Source organism: Rhinoderma darwinii, chromosome 3, assembly GCF_050947455.1.
Source record: "Rhinoderma darwinii isolate aRhiDar2 chromosome 3, aRhiDar2.hap1, whole genome shotgun sequence".
NCBI lineage: Eukaryota > Metazoa > Chordata > Amphibia > Anura > Rhinodermatidae > Rhinoderma > Rhinoderma darwinii.
In genome coordinates, this window is record NC_134689.1 from 138,753,189 (window position 1) to 138,775,853 (window position 22,665).

The 22,665-nt window shown below is 40.2% G+C and overlaps 1 protein-coding gene across 1 annotated transcript in view; it reads left to right on the forward strand.

Annotated features, from left to right (window-relative positions):
• The window catches only part of TMTC2 (transmembrane O-mannosyltransferase targeting cadherins 2), a 253,342-nt gene that overhangs the window by 128,790 nt on the left and 101,887 nt on the right, over positions 1-22,665 (forward strand). Inside the window, exon 4 of the mRNA XM_075860086.1 lies at positions 22,436-22,550. Within this exon, the coding sequence (XP_075716201.1) occupies positions 22,436-22,550 (115 nt within the window). The remainder of the gene's footprint in view (positions 1-22,435; positions 22,551-22,665) is intronic.

The following is a 22,665-nucleotide window of genomic DNA, read 5'->3' on the forward strand; positions in this document are numbered from 1 at the left end:
GGAATGGGCTACAAAACCATAAGTAAGACTCTGGGTGAGAAGGAGACAACTGTTGGTGCAATAGTAAGAAAATGGAAGACATACAAAATGACTGTCAATCGACATCGATCTGGGGCTCCATGCAAAATCTCACCTCGTGGGGTATCCTTGATCCTGAGGAAGGTGAGAGCTCAGCCGAAAACTACACGGGGGGAACTTGTTAATGATCTCAAGGCAGCTGGGACCACAGTCACCAAGAAAACCATTGGTAACACATTACGCCGTAATGGATTAAAATCCTGCAGTGCCCGCAAGGTCCCCCTGCTCAAGAAGGCACATGTACAGGCCCGTCTGAAGTTTGCAAATGAACATCTGGATGATTCTGAGAGTGATTGGGAGAAGGTGCTGTGGTCAGATGAGACTAAAATTGAGCTCTTTGGCATTAACTCAACTCGCCGTGTTTGGAGGAAGAGAAATGCTGCCTATGACCCAAAAAACACCGTCCCCACTGTCAAGCATGGAGGTGGAAACATTATGTTTTGGGGGTGTTTCTCTGCTAAGGGCACAGGACTACTTCACCGCATCAATGGGAGAATGGATGGAGCCTTGTACCGTCAAATCCTGAGTGACAACCTCCTTCCCTCCACCAGGACATTAAAAATGGCTCGTGGCTGGGTCTTCCAGTACGACAATCACCCGAAACATACAGCCAAGGCAACAAAGGAGTGGCTCAAAAAAAAAGCACATTAAGGTCATGGAGTGGCCTAGCCAGTCTCCAGACCTTAATCCCATCGAAAACTTATGGAGGGAGCTGAAGATCCGAGTTGCCAAGCGACAGGCTCGAAATCTTAATGATTTACAGATGATCTGCAAAGAGGAGTGGGCCAAAATTCCATCTAACATGTATGCAAACCTCATCATCAACTACAAAAAAAGTCTGACTGCTGTGCTTGCCAACAAGGGTTTTGCCACCAAGTATTAAGTCTTGTTTACCAAAGGGATCAAATACTTATTTCTCTGTGCACAATGCAAATAAATATATATAATTTTGACTATGTGATTTTCTGTTTTTTTTTAAAATATAATCTATCTCTCACTGGTAAAATTAACCTAGCCTAAAAATTCTAGACTGTTCATGTCTTTGACAGTGGGCAAACTTACAAAATCAGCAAGGGATCAAATACTTATTTCCTTCACTGTATGTATGTGTATATATATATATATATGTATGTATACATGTATGTGTGTGTGTGTGTATATATATATATATATATATATATATATATATATATATATATATATGTGTGTGTGTGTGTGTATATGTATATATATATATATATATATATATAAATAAATCATATAATTGTTTTTTTTACTTTTCTGGGCAAATTTATATCCTGTATAAGAATAATACTTTAGATTGCTTGAAAGTTCGCTTCTTGTTTTGGCAAAAATTTATCTATTGTCCTCACAAATCGCCTTGTGAAATCCTCCTAGGAAAGGCCTTGTATACAGATTATTGATCCAGTAATGCTATTCACATCCATAGCATTTAGAAACCTTGCATTGAATTTGCTGGGAGTTTACTATATAGCATTTACATCTTCATAAAATGCACCAGTTGTATTATCTAAAGACTCGTTAAAGGGGATTTCCACCCAAAAGTAAAAATTTGCCATTTTTTAGTAAAGCAAAGGCTATTATGTTTGTTTTACTTACGGAGCTATTGCCATTTTTCTATTCAGTTACGCTTTCCGGTTATTTCGTTGCTTGTAGCTTATAACCATTCCGGCTGTGCTGTAATGGAAATCTGCTTTTCATGATATTATTTCCCAGCGAAATTGGCGTGGGCTAGTGCAATACACTGCATCTAATATTAACAAGCAGAGCTGCAGTGAAAGGCGAAGTTCAGTTAGCATTTTTGTTTGTTCTCAGCGCTGCAGAATTTTATTGCAGTGACAAAATGTTTTATGTTTACTTTTTTCCAGGACACGCTGACTTTTTCCCCCACAAACTGAAGTGTGCTCTATCCCATTTTCCTTATGGAAATAATGAAAGGGGTATTTCTAGAATTTACACTTATCACCTATTCACAGGATAGGTGATAAATTTCTGACTAATATAGACTATTATTGTACCTGTTTAATGAAAAGCCCATGACTTATACATTAATCTGATGCCTGTGACATATGCCATACAGTTGTATACATCATGCATAGGCTCCTATGTTAAAAAAAAAAAAATGAATGTAGACCGCGCTATTCCATACTTTAAAGAAAAAAAAAGAAAAAGGTATATCAACATGAAGGAGGCCATAAGGTGGAGCCATATGGACACGTCTAGCGTGTACTTCGGGGACTTTCCTTAAAACAGATGTGAACAGGGCCTAGCGCCTCTGTGGGAAGAAGTTATAGACCTTCTATGGACACATTTTTGGACCTGGAAAGCTTTTGTCACGGAAATACCAACCATTGTTCCTTCACTTTAAAAATAAAATGTAGTAACCACAAATAATGGGTAGCACAAAGCCTTTATGATGCTATTGATGTGACCATTTTTTATTTTATTTTATTTTTTTAAATAATTTTCAGCCATTGAAAGGAAGAGTGAATATGATTGTTCTTATTGCGATAAAATAACATCTATTAGCAAAGAACTTCTCAAAGTTATTGTGAACAAGATTTTTGCCTGTAAAGTGTAACATATTTAAATAACATATGTTAACATTTGCCTCAAAGGCTTAGTCGCAAATTCCAGCAGATTTTCACAGGAAGAACGGCAGACACCATGACAGAACCCTGACGAGCCCCATTGTGCAAGTCATTAAGGTCTCTCATGCAGCGGTTGTATCCATCGTACGATTGTTTCGGCAGAGCTTCATGTCGCTATGAGTGAAAGCCATAATGCAAGTGTGAACATAGCCTTAAAATGTTTAAAGTGTATGTTCTCCTCACTTGTCAGTCCTCTAATTTAGCTTTTCTAAAACTGAGAAGCAACATACTACTGACGTTTAGGTAGACATCAAACATGTTTAAATTGACTTTAGTGCCAAGCATGGGATGTATTTCTTCTTACTAAATAGGAGTCCTATTAACGCTGTCTGAATGCGTCCCTAAACCTGTAATTCGCTTGATGCAGTACCCTTTTCTAGCAAGATGACAGGGGATAATTTATTGATAGAAATGGATTTACATCATGGGGCTCTTAAGAATTTACAGGTACAGTTGTTAGGCAACGTAAGGGGTTCTAAGGGGGAGGTTTAGTAAGACTGGCGTTTCATACGCCAATCTTAATAGAAAACAAGTTAGAGTACGATGGGCCAATTTTTTCGAGTGGTGCACACCCCTTAACCCCTTAACGCTCCAGGATATGCTATTCTGGTATGGTAACTGCATCGTTCGCGCTCCATGACATATGTATGTCATGGATGAAACACTGCGCCATTCGGCGCCGGGCACGTTCATGAGTTGCGATAGCCTGCTGTTGGAAACAGCAGCTACCACATCTCAGTGTGCAGGGACTGATTGCGGAGGTCCCCTGCCGATTAACCCTTTAAAAACCACGTTCAATAGCGATCGCAGCTTCTTAGGTGTTAAATCGCCATCGACGGCCCGCTACATAATAGCGGGCGGCGATGGCTACTATGGCAACCAGTGTCCTAACAATGGACTCTGGCTACGCCATCTACGGAAGCCTTGTGAGTAGCTGACAGCACTAATACACTGCACTACGCATTTAGTGCAGTGTATTAGAATTGCAATCAGGGCGTCCGGCCCTCAAGTTCCCTAGTGGGACAAAGTAAAAAAAAAAAAGTTGTATAAAAATAAAAAAATTAAAGTTTTAAAGTAATAAAAGTACAATCTCTCTTTTTCCCTCATCAGTCCTTTATTATTAAAAAATAAACTATACATAATTGGTATCGCCGTGTCTGTAATGGCCTGAACTACAAAAGTATTTTGTTTTTTTATCCCGCGCGGTGATCGCCATAAAAGAAATAATACACCATACCAGAATAAAAACATTTTGGTCACTTCACCTCCCAAAAAATGGAATAAAAAGAGATCAAAAAGTTGCTTTTAAAAATGGTACTGATTGAAACAGCAGTTTGTTGCACAAAAAACAAGTCCTCACACGGCTTTCTTGATGTAAAAATAAAAAAGTTATGGCTTTTAGAATAAGGCAACACAAAAAGTAAATGATTCTTTATAAAAAGTATTTTATAGTGCAAATGCCATAAGACATAAAAAAAACTATAAACATCTGGTATCGCCGTAATCATATCGCCCCGCAGAATAAAGTGAATGTGTCATAGCGCACGGTGAACGCTGTAAAAAAATAGAATAAAAAAACAATAGTAGAATTGCTGTTTTTTAGTCACCACACCTCTTAAAAATAGAATAAAAACCAATCAAAAGTCATATGCACCCCATGAAAACTACAATGAATTCCTCAAGGGGTCTAGTTGGCAAAATAGGGTCACTTTTAAGGGGTTTCCTCTGTACTGGTACCTCTAGAAGCTCTGCAAATGTGACATGGCTCCCAGAAACCAATCCAGCAAAATCTACATACCAAATAGCGCTTCTGCCTCTCTGAGCTCTGTCGTGGGTCCAACCAGCAGTTTATGACCACATATAGGATATTGCCGTAATCGGGAGAAATTGCTTTACAAATGTTGGGGTGCTTTTTCTCCTTTATTCCTTGTAAAAATGTGTACCTTTTATCGGAAAAATTTGATTTTCAGTTGCACAGCCTAATTCCACAAAATGCAGCATAAAACCTGTGGGATCTAAATGCCCACTATACCCCTCAATAAGTTCCTTGAGTGGTGTAGTTTGCCAAATAGGGTCACTTTTGGGGGGTTTCCACTGTTTTGGCACCACAAGACCTCTTCAAACTGGACATGGTGCCTAATAAAAAGGAGGCCTCATAATCCTCTAGGTGCTCCTTTGCTTCGGAGGTCTGTGTTTCAGTCCATTACCACACTAGAATCACATGTGAGATATTTCTAAAAACTGCAGAATCTGGGCAATAAATATTGAGTTGTGTTTTTCTAGTAAAACCTTCTGTTTTACAGGAAAAAATTTGAATAAAATGCATTTTCTGACAAAAAATGAAATTTGTGAATTTCACCTCTACGTTGCCTTAAATTCCTCTGAAACACCAAAAAGGTTAATAAACTTTATAAATGCTGCTTTGAATATTTTGAGGGGTCTAGTTTCTAAAACAGGATGTTTTATGGGGGTTTCTAATATATAGGCCCCTCAAAGCCACTTCAGAACTGAACTGGTACCTAAAAAAAAAGAGGCTTTTGAAATTGTATTCAAAATATGAAAAATTGCTTCTTATGTTCTAAGCCGTGTAACGTCCTAGAAAAATAAAAGAATGTTCAAAAAATGATGCCAACATATAGTAGACATATTGGAAATGTGAACTAGTAACTATTTTGGGTGGTATAACCCTCTGTCTTACAAACATTTGCATTTATAGTCAGAAAAATGCTATTTTTCACAAATAGACACTTAATATTTCGACCAAATTTTACCACTAACATAAAGCCCAATATCTTACGAGAAAACAATCTCCGAATCGCTTGGATAGGTATAAGCATTCTGAAGTTATTACCACATAAAGTAAAATGTCAGATGTAAAAAATGGGCTCTGAGCCTTAAAGAGGCTCTGTCACTAGATTATAAATGCTCTATCTCCTACATAATCTGATCGGCGCTGGAATGTAGATAACAGTGGTTTTTATTTTAAAAAACGATCATTTTTGAGCAAGTTATGAGCAATTTTAGATTTAGTTTCTTAATGCCCAACTGGGCGTGTTTTTACTTTTGACCAAGTGGGTGTTGTAAAGAAGTGTATGAGGCTGACCAATCAGTGTCCTACACTTCTCATTGTTCCAGCCCAGCATGATCCACAGCACAGTGAGATTGTGCAGTGAAAGAAGCTGGGCTGGAACAATGAGAAGTGTATGTCACTGATTGGTCGGCCTCATACACTTCTTTACAACACCCAGTTGGTCAAAAGTAAAAACACGCCCAGTTGGGCATTAAGAAACTAAATCTAAAATTGCTCATAACTTGCTCAAAAATGATCGTTTTTCAAAATAAAAACCACTGCTGTTATCTACATTGCAGCGCCAATCAGAATATGTAGGAGATAGGGCACTTATAATCTGGTGACAGAGCCTCTTTAAAGCCCAAACTAGGCTGCGTCCTTAAGGGGTTAATAACTTTGCATCATCTGCTGTCCACGCGTCACTAAAACGACTCAACTGTCATAGATTTCCAAAGTAATTTACACCAGAAACTGGCGTAAAGTATTGTAAAGGCGACAGGACCTGGGTTGCCACACCACTTTCGCTAAGCTCAGCCCACTTTTTTAAAAAAAATTACAAAAGTGACAGAAATGATAAAAAAAATTGCGATTTCGGAAAACTCACATGGAAACCTATTTAACCTCTTAATACTGCACATGTTTTGGACCTTAAAGTCAATGTACGGTATCATCAGAGAATTACCTATTAAGTCAAGTTTTTATGTTAAATAATTTTTAAGTCTTTTTGGTGATTTTTTTCTTCATTCTCTAGGTCATTGCCACTATTAAAAAATAAGCCTAAAATCTTGCAGGTTTCACTCTGGCCACTGAGCCTTGCGATAGACGGAAACTTCCTGTTCGGTAGAGAACACTTCTCAGCAGACATCACATTAACATTACAGGCAGTATTACAATGAGAGATAAGGGGCCCTTTTACACAGCATAATGATCGGGCAAACGAGCGTTCATACGCATGAACGCTCATTCCCGATCATTGCTCTGTGTAAACGGGGAAAGAATCAGCCAATGAACAAGCAAACGCTCGTTCATCAGCTGATCTGCTCGTTTATGCAGCAATAAATATCGTTGTCGCCAGCATATCTCTCTCTCTATACAGGAATATGTGCTGCCGACATGATGGAAATGTACAGCGATGAACGATTGTAGTAATGGTCGCTCATCTCCATACATAACCAATCAAAGCTCCTTTTGAGAGGAGCAAATGAGCGCTGATCAACGAGCTGTCTTGTTGACCAACGCTCGTTTTCACGGCCCATATCGGGCCATGTAATAGGACCTTAACACAACTGTATAGTTAGCACAGGATCCACCATTGACAATAGGTGATGGACACCGCTCTCTTTTTCCCACTCCCAGCACAGAGCATGCCTTGAAAGCTCTCCAACAGAAGTCAAGGTCCGCTCCAGACCATTGTTTCCTATGGTCCATTTGGCTGCTGTAAAACATATCTCTAAATGCTGTTAAAAGCAGCTCAGGCAAAATGTACAGAAAATGTGAATAAAAAAAATCTACAATCAAATAATTACAAAAGTTTAGAAAAAAGGAATGGTTTTAATGAATAAAAACAAATATAGTTGATACATTTCCTTTAAGAAACTTTAAGGAGCCATAACTTTTTATTTTTTATTTTTGTGTGAATGTAGCTCTGACAGCTTGTTTTTTGCAGGCCACATTTTATTTTTCAAAGGCACCTTTTTGGGGTACATATAATTTGTTGATCAGCTTTTTTTTTTTTTTGGAGGTGTGGGAATTCAAAAATAACAGTTCTACCATTGTTTTTCTTTGCTCCCCCCCCCCCACTGTGAACTGAGTGGTAAAAATAACAAGATAACATTATTCTACAGGTTGGCACAAATTTGGTGATACTCAATTTTATGTTTTGGTACTTTTGCACAAAGAAAATTGTTTTATAGGAAAAACGAAATTTTGTTTTGCCGATTGCAGCGATACCAGATGTGTACTTTTTTTTTTTTTTGCAAACCATTTAAAAAATAGTACAATAGAAATAATACAATAATAAATATATATATATATATATATATATATATATATATATATATATGGGCCTTCATTCAACTTTAATTGTACAGAAGCATTGGACCCCTACTATAGAGTTGCGGTACACCGATGGGCTGGCAGAGGTAGTCTATCCCTCTGTCAAACACCTTAGAGGCTGCAGTCGCTATTAACCGCGGCCTCTAAGGGATTAAACAATTTAAAGACAAACTTTATTGTTCTCCGATCAGTGCACTGTGCCCAAGGCTTTAAATAGTAGCCACAATCTACTTTTGAAGCACCACCATAGAAAGGAAATACATCAGGAATTTTGGCCATAAATATTCTCTTTGCGGCTGTTTTAAGGGGTGTTTTCTGTAATAAAAAAAAATTATCAGTTTACCATTTTTTAATAATATAGCTTATATTTTGTGAAATTTATAAACTCTCTCCTGGATTGTCTGAATTATTCATCACTTCTATATAGCTGCTAATGTTAGGAGCTGCCAATGTTGTTGTTCACACAAAGTGGTAATCATTTAATTTGTTGTTAGCTGTTTGAGGTTATTAATGATTCTGTGTTAATCCATGAAATAAAAAGGAATTTAGCAGAAGAGAATCTATAACAAGGGTTTGGGTTCCTAGAGCACTGGGCTGATTTTTTCCTTGTGGTACAAACTGTATTCTGCAGATGATTTGCACCTGAATGGAAGGGGGTCCGCTGTGCTGGGGGAGAGAATTCTAGCAGGGGTGGATTTGAACTAGGGATAAGGAAGAAGGACAAGGCAGAAAATAAAGGGACAAAGCATTCTTTGTGAAATTGACGTCGAATGTGGTGTGCTTTCTTTCGTGTCTCGTCTAGACTTTTTCATCACCTGCCATATTGGTATATTCTACTCTTCCATTTGGGATGCCCGGTCATTATTGTGTGTAGCACTGACTTAAAAATGGGTGACTAATTCTTCGTTCACATCTGCGTCGGGGCTCCGTTCATGGGTTCCGTTGGACCTTTCCGTCAGGGGAACCCAAACTGAAGCAAATGGAAACCACAGCTTTCCGTTTGCATTACCATTGATTTCAATGGTAACGGATCCGTTTCAAGTGTTTTCCGTTTGTCACCGTTCTGTAAGGTTTCCGTTGTTTTGACAGAATCAATAGCATAGGGTTTAGCATTTGCCTTTAAAAATGATAACAAATGAATAAAATCTTCCCAAGTTATTATAGACCAGTAGGCTTATCCATTGTGGGGAAAATGTTAGAGGTTCTCTCAAGGCACTCTATACAGAAGTATGTGACAGAAAATAGTATTGTAAGGGACAGCCAACATGGATTTACGAAGGACAGAAGTTGTCAAACCAACCTAATTTGTTTTTACGCATAGGTGAATATAATCTTGGCCACCGTGGATATAGTGTTTTTAGACTTTGCAAATGCATTTGACGCTGTCCCTCAAAGACATCTAATAGAAAGTATAGTTTGTAATTGGATTGAGAATAGGCTCAAGGACCGTATCCAGAGAGTTGTGGTCAATGATTCCTACTCTGAATGGTCCCCGGTTATGAGTGGTGTACCCCAGGGTTCCGTGCTGGGACCACTATTATTCAACTTATTTATTAATGATATAGAGGATGGGATTAATGGCACTATTTATATTTTTTCAGATGACACCAAGCTATGTAATATAGTTCAGACTATGGAAGATGTTCGTAAATTACAGCCGAACTAGACACACGGAGTGTTTGGGCATCCACTTGAAATCCCATGTGATTCGCAGAACTTTTTTGTAATTTGTGTTTGAGCCTTGTAGGTCTCAATTGTTTTGCTGCTTGTTAACCGCTTTGTTAGTGTTTCCTGTAAAATATTGGCAAATTCATTAACATATTCTTGGGCTCATGTGACTAGTAGCAGAGTTGCAGTTCTGCAGCGCGGCCGCTATGCAGTGTGCGGAGCCATCTGCTCCCGACACCAAACACTGCATACAGTATATAACATCTGGTGCCCAGAGGCAGACGGAGCAGTTGATGGGTGTGGGGTCCAGGCGTAATACTCCACCGATCATACACTAGTTCATCAGTATGAAAAACGGACCCATGGCCAGACAATCCCTTTTAAATATTTTTCTAGAACAAAATAATATCAGCGGCTATTTAAATGTATAGAATTCTTATTCAATTGTTGATCCAGTCTGATTGCCACTAGGAATCAGGGGGGGAATCTTTATCTTTTTAGGGCAGATAAGTTCATGCCTTTGTTTTTTTTATTGTTTATTTACCTTTCTCTAGATCAATAGGGGTAAAATTAAAATTCTGAAGTTTACAGATATCCCTTCCTCCCATCCCTTGGTTGAACTTGATAGACATATGTCTTTCTTCAACCGTACTTACTATGTAACAAACATTCCTGTCTGACTTAAATTGTTTGATCTATGCAAGATTTTACCATTGCTTTAAAAATTTGCTATAGACTCCATATTTAGTATTTTATGCTTTTCATCGGTCATATGTTTCTGGATGTTTACTATGATCCACCTAATCTACTTAAATATCTGATACCTTTTATGAGCCTCCATCTGGTACTGAGATGAAAATCCTATTATCCTGGCGTAACTACCTTGCATATTTTCAAAGGAGGGCATTTAATTAGAGGATGGCAAATCCATTTCAGTGTCCTGTTATTTCTGTGTTCATTGTATAAATTAGCAATACAGAGTAGAATCGTATGATGTTTTGGAAAACCGTCATCATTTTTGTTTATTTGCTGGTAAATATGGGTCCATTTTTTTCCCTTTCTTATCTTCTAAAGACTTGATAATTATTCTACTATTTTTAGAAATGGCTTACATCCAAAGAACGTCTGGTCCTTTATGCTTGTAGCTCTATTTGATGGCAGCCTATTACAGGGACAGATCCGCCCTCCTATGAGTCCATTTTATTCATTTGGTAAGCCCTCCACTTGCCTCCTCCTGCCCACTGTCACCACTAAGGCCTCATGCCCACTTCAGTCTTTTTCTTTAGGGTGCTAGCCGTTTTTCTGACGGCTAGCACCCTGACACATTCATTTCAATGGGGCCATGCACACTTCAGTTTTTTTTCGACGGTCCCGTTGCTATCAAAAGTAGAGCATGTCCTACTTTGGTCCGAGATTCCGTGACCGTGAGGCCCATGCAAGTCCATGGGGCCGTCAAAAAACTGAAGGCACACGGAAGGCATCCGTGTGCCGTCCGTGTGTGACGGAGCTGTTGCCTAGCAACGGCCAGGCGGGCAGAATTGCATTACAGTTATATTACAGTAATCGGCAGCCACTTGTCTCCATCAATCACTGATAGAGAAAAGAGGCTGCTGATAAAAATTAAATAAAAATCCGTTCATACGTACCCGGTCGTGGTCTTGGTTAAGAGTCCCTCTTCTTCCTCCAGTCCGACCTTCCTGTATGACGCGGCAGCCTGTGATTGGCTGCAGAGGCCGCTGCAGCCTGTGATTGGCTGCAGAGGCGGTCACGTGGGATGAAGCTTCATCCCTGGAGGCTGGACAGGAGGAAAGTAAGTATGAACTTCTTATTTTTTTATTTCATTAAAATTGTATTTTCCGAGCGCCAAGCATTATACTGTCCAGGGTGCAGAAAGAGTTACCGCCGTCAGTGCAGCCCATTAACTCTTTCAGCACCCTGTACAGTGACTAGCGCTGGACAACCCTGCTCTTTCAGCACCCTGGACAGTACCATGCTTGGCGCTCGGAAACACGGAGTGCACATGGGAGTGCACACGTCCGCTAAAACGGGCACGCGGATCCGTCAAAAATGGCTGTGAAAACGGTGTTGGAAGTGTGCACGAGGCCTAACTGATGGCTTCCATGTATCTGGATGTGTACAGCCATCAATTCTTGGTGAGTGGGGCAGGGAGAAGCGTGCGCTAAGCTCCCCTCATAAAGACAGCGGTTTATAATTGAGTCCACTGTAGTCTTTTAGAGGCTCCATTAGCCAAATGGCAAGATATTTGTTTTGTGATGTATGGACTAATAGTAAGCGGATCTATGCAGAACAGCTATAAATACGTTTCTAGCTGTTTGCCGACTAGACCAACGCTGTTTGTAGAAGTTAGCTGTGTTGCAGCTTTTAGATAAAGTAAAAAAAGAATAGAGCTGTCCTTTATATATATCTCCTGGCTTTAGCATCTATTCTGAAATAAAAAGGCAGCAGAAGCATAAAGTAAAGCCTTGATCCAGTACCAGCGTACCTTTAAAGTGTAGCTAAACATTTGACAAACTTCTGACATGTCATAGTGACATGTTAGAAGTTTGGATTGGTGGGGGTACGAGTACGGAGACCCCCACCAATCGTTGGAATGAAGCAGCTGAAGCGTTCGTGTGAGCGCTTAGCCGCTCTGTGCCTGTTTGGCTTTTTCCGGAAATAAATGTATCGGTGTACGGACTCAATAGAAAGTCTGAGCCTGTACTCCGATACATCGGCTTTCTGGAAAAAGCCGAACAGACGCGAAGCGGCTGAGTGCTCACACGAGCACTTCAGCTACTTCTTTCTAGAGATTGGTGGGATTCTCCGTGCTCGGACCACCACCAATCCAAGCATCTGACATGTCAGAAGTTTGTCAAATATTTAGCTACACTTTAATAATAATAATAATAATAATAATAATAATCTCACCTTCACCTCCTGCTTGATTTTGCCTAAATAATCAAACTGGGACAAAATCCTGTCCTACAAAGGAGCTTGTTTGCAGTTGTCATCGACAGAATTATGCAAATTTATTGGGGGTCATGTATGAAGATAGCTTGTGGTGGGGGGTATGACTATGGACTCCTTCTCATACGCATATGACGGTCAGGCTTAGTTCCTTCCATCTTTTATATAAAAAAGGCAAAGTGACTTCACAACTAATCCCGTTGTTTTTAATGGTAATCAGTCATGTCCTTTTTTTTTTTTTTTTTTAATACTGTAAAAGCGTTCAGGCTTAATTCCAAGCAATCCTCTTGTCGGGTGGGCTATGTTTGCATTCGTTTTTAAATTTCCCAATGTGTGCTATTGGCAGGCTTTTTTTTTTTTTTTTTGAGGCAGTTAAAAGCACTCTAACAAATATACTTACGGAAGTTTTTAACTTCTAAATAAAGATGGAAATGCAGCCAAGAGCTTCCATACAGAATTCCCTCCAGTTTAGGTTGTAAGCCTACTGTGAACGATTCTATAACTTGACTGATGATATGCTGCAGATTTAGGTACATCAGAATTAAAACCTGTGTGCCGTTCAAACTGCGTAATTTATACATTGCTCGTACAGTTTGATGGCACGCGGAGACCTTAGAATGACCCAGAAATCCTAATTTGTAAATCTGCTCTGTTGCATAAAAATCTGGAAATTCAATCAGTGAAAATATGTGTCCTATTGTTTTTACTGGCAATAATCTGGATAAAAATAAACTCTTCAGTCATATGATAATTTAAAGTGACACAACAGTCGAACGCACTCTTCGTTTTAAGCCTTACCTTTCTACAGTTACCTTTCTGTTATATATTTGCAAGGGTTTCTGTAAGACGACAGAGATTGTATCCTCAATCTAATAGCGACTTCCCCTTCTGCCTCAATAATGTGCGGCCACCTGGGTGTCTGAAGCCTATTCTCATCAGTTATGTCTGACTTATAGTATATGTTGGACATGATTTTGTTGTAGATAAATAAATTGCCTTGAATTGCTTAATATCGTTCAGCTGTGTACTGAATGTGAAGATTAATATGAGTATTCTAAAATAGGAGCCAGAGCATAATAATTAAATAGTTAAACAAAACCTGTTTGATCAGCTGTTAAAATCATCACGAATAATGGCGGAGTGGGTGGAAGGTAACGTTCTAGTTGATATTTGCAGAGCGGAAAAAATTTTTTTTTAATGGGGGGGAGGGGAATAAAGAGCTGCTCAACCCTTCTGGCAATGACATCTCTTGTGGGAACAAAGGATCGGCTATGTTAAAACCCAACAGGCCCAATCCTTCTTTCCTCCAACATTTGTCAGCGGAGAGTTGGATGGCACCATATACAGTAGATCATTAGCCGATCCTCGAAATTGACACTTTTAGATCAACAGGCTATTTTATATGGCCCTTTCCAAACATTATAGTTTGTATGTTATTGTCCAACAGCGTCTTTACATCATGCAGTCTATGCTTGGCATTGTATTTACTGATTTGAGACTTTTATATGTGGCTGTTAAACTCCCAACAGATGTATTCCATACTACGAGGCCATGGGCGCTCCATGTGCTGCTGTATGGTGCCGCGTGCTGTATTATAAATATATAGCAATGCTTCTAGGGAGGAGTACCTCCATAATGCAGCATTCAATGGATCATGCCACAGTTTGTTTTTGTCTGATTTGTGTATAATCCGGCAGAAAAAAAACTGTATGGAATTAGAGGCATATGGAGGGTACGGTAGAGCTCCATGGATTTCTGAGGGAGCTATATAACGCTCTGTACTACTCGAAGGTGTAATATAGAAGTGTGTATGAGGCCCCTTGGTTGGCAGGCCTTGTAAAGGGGGCACTTGTAATAAGTTTAGGGAATTGGTGTTTATATATAGTGACCCTACAGTTTAGTGTAGCTACTCCTCCAGTTTTATTTTATTCCTCATTTTCAGCTTATTGTTTAGAAAACTGTGTCAACATTCTACATGTCGAACATTAATGAAGTCCAGATGGAAGTTTGTGCGCTTCATGGCTAAATAAGTCTGCTTTTAAATTGCTCAACATTTCAATATTTAAGCATTGTTTCCTTTTTTTAATTTTCCACAAAGAAAGCCAAAAGACTGTGTACGACAATTGAATTAATCCGATATCTCTAGTCTGAAAGACTCTGTATAACAATGTATGCCTTAAGGCAGCTTGTGTCACCACCCACACAGATAACTTTCTAGATGATACACTATTTAATAGGAGAGCACGCAAGCAGAGTGTTGCTAATACCTCTGTGCTTTAAGAGCCTGAAATGCGTTTCTAATGAAAACATAACTTTCCATTCAGCTTATTGTGCAAGCCAGCTATGCCCCCATCCAATTTGCAATTCCTTTATGCAATTGTGTTATTTCTGTAAGACTCGTCTACAGATGTTTACCCTTCTGTCAATTACTGGCCATGTGATTATGGAAATGTTACACATATACAGTAGGGATCGTTTATTAGTTGTCATGTTTATGATTTGTCCGCCTCCAAATATGGCGCCTTCTGACATTTTTTAAAAGTACAAACACCTCGTTGTTTCATCTTGAGCTAGCGGGAAAGGCTATGTTAAGAGGTTTAAGTTGGCCATACACATTGGATAGAAGTTGGGTGATGGTTAAACGAACATTCAACTGGTAAACTATCATAACGCTGACACAGATGTACACATTTTAGATGATATTGGCCGCTAAGGTTGTTAGAAGTGGTCAAACATGTTTGATTACACTAGGCGAGTAACGTCTGATGCAATTCTGTAAGTAACGTAATGAAAAGGTGGAATTCCAAGCCCACCCATTGGTTAGGAGACTAACAAGACATCTAAATACGCCTACTATCCTCCCCTGTGGGGTGGTCTTTCATGGATGATTATGTATGTATCGAGCAATTAAATCATATACACTTAACAAACGGACAACTCCTTTTCAGAAGATAACGGTCAGTCGTCGATCTGCTTAAACAATCATTTGTGCTTAAATTATACCTGAAGATTGTTCATTATGGTTGAAATTGTCCATTTTCATAATCTTTCATCTGTGTAGGTTGTCTGTGGAGTCATTTATATCATACATGTATCATACTAATACATACCTCCCAACCATCCCGGATTCCCGGCAGTGTCCCGCTGTCGACTGTATCCGCGTCCTCAGGACACGGATACAGTTGAACCCAATGCTAAAGCAGGGAACCATTAGCTTCCTGCTTCAGAATTCGTTCAGAGCAGAGGGACCTCCTCCAATCGCCGACGACTCACCGGGCACAGTGCAACTTTAAGCACTGTGTTCGGGGTAAGCCCTTTATGTCACTGTCCATAGATAGATAGTGACGTCAGTGGCTACTGATTGAGCGGAATCCCCGTTGCCGATGATTTGGGCGGGGATTCCGCTCCTAGAAGAAACCCCTGAGGTCACTGTCCATATATGGAAATTGACATCAGGGGCTCCTCCTGGAGCGGAATCCCCAGCCAGAGACGGCAACAGGGTTTCCGCTCAAGTAGTAGCTACTGACATCACTATCCATATATCACAGTGGCATCAGGGTTTCTCTCTAGGAGCGGAATCCCTGACCTATGCTCTGGCTGGGGTTTCTGCTCCTAGAGGGCGTCCCAATGGTGCTATCAACATGGGCACACTGGCACTATATGGAGGCACAATCTACATGGGAAGTATCTACATGGCCACTGTGGCACTTTCTACAAGGGCACTGGAACTTAATATGTGGGCACTGGCAGTATGGGCAGCTTTGGGGCGCATTATACTGTATAAGGGCAGCTAGGGGGGAATTATGCTGTATCAGGCAACTATGGGGCATTATACTGCATGGGGTAGCTATGGAAGTATTATACTGTATGAGGGATTATACTGTATGTGACAGCTATGGGGGCATTATACTGTATGGTGGCATCTGTGTGGGTATACTGCATGGGAGAATCTGTGGGCATTATACTCTATTGGGGCATCTGTGTTGGCTTTGTACTGTATGGGGGCATTATACTGTAAGGTGGCAGCTAGAGGGCATTATACTGTGTGGGGGCAGCTACTTGACATTATACTGTTTGGTAGGCACTATGGGAGCATGACACTATGTGGGCTGAACCGGGTGTCTATGGACGGGGATTGGTTGGGATTAGAGGCGTGGCTTAATATAAAAAAAAATTGTGCAGCACGTGCTTCTCGTGTCCCTCTTTGTGATACTTGAAAGTTGGGAGGTATGCTAATATGTCAAATTGTTGCCTAGCCACTAACATTTTGAGGGGAAAAGGTCCTATAGAGCTGCGCGTTATAGGGGTTTTCTGTAAATGTCTCAAAGGTCAGGGTCCATATTAGTCTATGGAAGTTATGTTAATAGTTGTGTGTTCTTAAATGTTTTTGTAACTCCCATAGACTACAATAGAAAGGCTAGCTTTCCACTACATATCCTGGCAGCTGCCGGCCTTTGTGGTATGCTGAATGACCTCTAGAGATGGTGACCCAACAATCTGATGTTTATGACAAATCTTTTGGATATGCTATAAATGGGTGTACTCAAAATGACCCTTTAACTGGCAGAAAATTTATTTCTAGGACATTGTACCCAATTTGGTCATACCAACAAACCGAAAATGCTCTGCCATTTGTGATAGAGGTAGCGTATCGCCTGATTAATATAGTTAGTACGGCTGAAAAAAGACACATGTCCATCAAGTTCAACCAAGGGAAGGGAAAAGGGAAGGAAAAATTTCTACACATAGGAGCTAATATTTTTTTGTTCTAGGAAATTATCTAACCCTTTTTTAAAGCCATCTACTGTCCCTGCTGTGACCAGCTCCTGCGGTAGGCTATTCCATAAATTCACAGTTCTCACTGTAAAGAAGCCTTGTCGCCTCTGCAGCTTGAACCTTTTTTTCTCCAGACGGAGGGAGTGCCCCCTTGTTTTTTGAGGGGGTTTTACAAGGAACAGGATTTCACCATATTTTTTGTATGTGCCATTAATATATTTATATAAGTTAATCATGTCCCCCCTTAGTCTTCTTTTTTCAAGGCTAAATAGGTTTAATTCTTTCAATCTTTCCTCATAACTTAAATTCTCCATGCCCCTTATTAGCTTCGTTGCTCTTCTTTGTATTTTTTCCAACTCCAGGGCATCCTTTCTATGAACTGGAGCCCAGAACTGAACTGCATATTCTAGATGAGGCCTCACTAATGCTTTGTAAAGTGGCATTATTACATCCCTGTCCCGCGAGTCCATGCCTCTTTTAATACACGACAATATCCTGCTGGCCTTTGAAGCAGCTGATTGACACTGCATGCTGTTATTGAGTTTATGATTTACAAGTACACCCAGATCCTTCTCAACAAGTGAATCCGCCAGTGTAGCGCCCCCTAGGACATATGATGCATGCAGGTTGTTGGTACCAAGATGCATAACTTTACATTTATCTACATTAAACTTCATTTGCCAAGTGGATGCCCAAACACTTAGTTTGTTTAAATCTGCCTGTAATTCATGAACATCTTCCATAGTCTGAACTATATTACATAGCTTGGTGTCATCTGCAAAAATAGAAATAGTGCTATTAATCCCTTCCTCTATATCATTAATAAATAAGTTGAATAATAGTGGTCCCAGCACTGAACCCTGGGGTACACCACTTATAACCGGGGACCATTCAGAGAAGGAATCATTGACCACAACCCTCTGGATACGGTCCTTGAGCCAATTCTCAATCCAATTACAAGCTATATTTTCTAAACCTATAGTCCTTAATTTACCCATTAGGCGTCTATGGGGGACAGTGTCAAATGCCTTTGCAAAGTCCAAAAACACTAAATCCACAGCGGCCCCTCTGTCTAGACTTCTGCTCACCTCTTCATAAAAACAGATTAGGTTAGTTTGACAACTTCTGTCCTTAGTAAAACCGTGCTGGCTGTCACTTATAATGCTATTTATTGTCACATAATCCTGTATATAGTCCCTCAATAGCCCCTCAAACATTTTCCCCACGATGGATGTTAAGCTTACTGGTCTATAATTACTCGGGGAAGACCTAGAGCCCTTTTTGAAAATAGGCACCACATTTGCCCTGCGCCAGTCCCTTGGCACTATACCAGTCACTAGAGATTCTCTGAATATTATGAAAAGTGGGACAGAAATAACTGAACTAAGCTCTTTAAGAATTCTAGGGTGTAACCCATCTGGTCCCGGAGCCTTGTGCACATTTATTTTATTTAATTTAGCTTGGACCATCTCTACATTCATCCAATTCAGTATATCAACTGATATATTAACAGCACTGGCACCGGCTACATCAGCTGTTCTTTCTTCTGTTGTATATACAGAGCTAAAGAACCCATTTAGTAACTCTGCCTTCTCTTGATCCCCTGTGATCAACTCCCCATTACCATTATCTAGGGGTCCTACATGTTCAGACCTTGGCTTTTTTGCATTTATATGCTTGAAGAATTTTTTAGGATTTGTTTTACTATCCTTGGCCACCTGCCTTTCATTTTGTATTTTTGCTAATTTTATTACATTTTTACAGATTTTATTAAGCTCTTTATATTTTACAAAGGCTACAGCTGTACCCTCAGATTTGTATTTTTTAAATGCCCTTTTTTTGTCATGTATTGCCCCTTTCACAGAAGGTGTAAGCCATGTGGGGTTTAATTTGAGTCGTTTATACTTATTACCTGTAGGAATAAATTTTGCACTATAATAACTCAAAGTAGATTTGAAAATCTCCCATTTATCATTTGTCCCATTATTTGACATTAGTTCTTCCCAGTCTATATCCTGAATTGCCGCCCTCATCCTGGGGAAATTGGCTTTCTTAAAATTAAATGTTTTTGCCCTCCCAGCCTGCGTTTGTTTTTTACAGTATAGGTAAAATGTAACTATATTATGATCACTGTTACCGAGGTTTTCACGAACATTGACATTCCCAACAAGATCTGCATTATTAGAAATGACCAGATCCAACAGAGCCTCACCTCTAGTCGGGTCTTCCACAAACTGGCCCATAAAATTTTCCTGCAAGAGGTTGAGGAAATGTCTCCCCTTTGCAGTTGAAGCCGAACCATGACACCAATTAATATCCCGGAAATTAAAATCTCCCATTATCACTACAGTACCCGCCTGTGCAGCCCGCTCCATCTGTTTATATATCTGACCTTCCATCTCCTCAGTTATATTGGGGGGTCTATAGATTACACCAAAAGTAATTTTTTCAGTGTTTACCTCCCTTTCTAGTTCCACCCACAAGGTTTCAACCTCCTCACAGTCTTCACCCACTATTGTCTCTTTCACACTCGCCTTCATATCATTTCTCACATACAGACATACACCACCACCTTTCCTATTTGTCCTGTCTTTACGAAAAAGTGTAAACCCCTGTAGATTTACAGCCCAGTCATGTGAAGAGTCCAGCCATGTTTCAGCAACACCAACTATATCTATATTTTCTTCCAGTATCAAGGCCTCCAGCTCCCCCATTTTGCTTGCTAGACTTCTGGCATTTGTGAACATACACTTTAACTTGCCTGTCAGTTTTTCACTTTTATTATCAGAAATGTGATTTGACATTAATCGGTCCTTTTTATTTACACTGATGTTTTGTAACGAAAGGATCTCCTTATCTTGTTGTCTAGTCCTCTCCCCACATTCTGTTTCTCCCCCCACCAATATAGTCTGACCCCTCTCTAACCTGGCTACCCCTTTTTTTTCTACATTGACCTCCCTCCTCAGCCCTAGTTTAAATACTCCGCCACCCCAGCTAGAATTCTCTCCCCCAGCACAGCGGACCCCCTTCCATTTAGGTGCAAATCATCTGCAGAATACAGTTTGTACCCCAATGAAAAGTCAGCCCAGTGCTCTAGGAACCCAAATCCTTCTCCTCTACACCAAGACTTAAGCCAGGCATTTAACTCCCTGAGCTCCCGCTGTCTTTCCTGTGATGCGCATGGCACAGGCAGTATTCCTGAGAATACAACCTTGGAGGTCCTTCCCTTCAGCTTGTAGCCTAGTTCTTTAAAATTATTCTTAAGGCTCCTCCACCTACCATTTATTCTGTCGTTGGTACCGACATGGACCACGACAGCTGGATCATCACCAGCCCCTCCCAGCAATTTGTCCACCCGTTCCACCACATGCCGAACCCTGGCACCAGGGAGACAGCAAACCATTCGGTTGAGGCGGTCTTGGCGACAAATTATTCTATCCGTCTTCCTGATTATAGAATCCCCTACAACTATCAATTGTCTTGGCTTACCTGCATTACCATCCCGCCAACTACTAGCTGGGCTGTTCTCCCGGCTGTTAGGGAGATCAGTATCCACTAGGGCTGCCTTTTCTGAGACTGACACCCTCGCATCATCACCCAACCTGGCAATTTTGCTTGGAATGCCAGAAACCGGATCGGCCTTCCTTGTCTTTGACCCCTTTCTACTGCCCCTAACTACATTAACCCAGCTACTTACCTGATCCTGCTCACCCATGTCTTCACCCTCCAGTTCTAACCCACTAACTGCATGCTCTGTGAGCAGCAAGCTCCGCTCAAAATTGTCTATCCTCCTCAGTGTTGCATTTTGCGCCTCCAGATCTCTAATGCGAGCTTCCAGGTGAACAACATGCTCACATCTGCCACAGAGATATTCACCCTGGAACTCCGGCTCCAGTCGTGTATACATATGACAAACTGTGCACTGAAGAAAACCTCCAATCTTGCTATCCATTATCCAAGTTACACCAAAACAGCGAACAATTGTCAAAGAAAAAGAAGAGTACTTACTGGGGCTTCAACTCCTCTTTTCCACTCCGGTTTTAGAACTCCACTTAGTTCACAAGCCACTTAAACCACCAAGCTCAGAAAGAGCAAGCTCAAAATGAGGTCTGCTGACTAATTTATACCACCTGTGTCCAGTTAACCCCTTCCTCCTAGACAGCTGCTCAGCTGGAACGAATCTGCAAGGGAAAATATGGTGGATGTGCCATTTTATATGGTCTAAACTCGTTTTTAGAAATGACCCCATAACTTCAGAACAACATAGTGCTTAGTGGACACTATATAGTCAAAGTTGATGTTGTTTTATATATGTAAAAACTTCCTATTCGGCATGCTAAATAAAAGTTTAAAAAAAAACACCCACCAGCTTTGTGTTGGCTTGAGCTCGGAGAACATTAAAGATCACTGAAGCGTCAGGACATGGCTGAGAGTTACATTTGTGACGGTTATTAAGGGAAGATTACTAAAAAATTAAGTTTCCAGAAAGTCTTCGTGCACACGTGACGTTACTAGCTGCGGTAATTTTTCTGTTACCGGTGCTGTAAGGGTGTTATTCGCTTTGATTTTCGAGCAGAGAACACTTGTATTTTATTTCTGCTTTTACAGTTAAATGCCCTCATCCAATAATGTTTATATAATTTCTATTTGTGATGAGTGTCGGAGCCGTGGCCTCAGCTGCACTGTCCTGGTGAGGACAGCTATTCTTTCTGCTGAGTTTTTCCCATCTGATTCCTGCAGAAGCTCTTCATGATTCAGCAGACGCTTCCTGTGTAAAGTAATTACTTGTGCTGGAACATTTGTCATTATTAGTTGATCTTTGTAGCATAGCATTATTGCTTGACAGCAGGAGAGCTGATACAGAACCCATCCTAGAATGAAAGCTTACAGCATCAACTGTTTGCGGCGGCTAGTAATGAGTGTGACATTGTCAGAAATAAATGGACTTATTTTGTATGCTGGTGTCAAGAAGAAAATAATGTTTCCTACCAGAAAAGTCATTATCATGATACTGTCTGAAAAAAATGACATCAATTCGTTTGGCTTGATAAAATGTGAGCAAGTAAAAGGATACCTGAGTCTTTCACATGACATGCCTCGAAGGGGAGCTCGCAGAAGAATTAACATTTATTTTTTTGTTTTCTGACAGCATGGGGTAACCTTGGGAATGTACTGAAGAGCCAGGGCAAGATTCCTGAAGCCGAAAAAGCTTATAGGAATGCCTTGTACTACCGAAGCAATATGGCTGATATGCTGTACAACTTGTAAGTATTACATAATAAATGTACAAGGCGTGAGCTCTTTTAAGGGGTTGCCCAGGATTTGAAAAATATGGCTTGTGTGTGTGTGTGTGTGTGTGTGTATGTATATATATATATA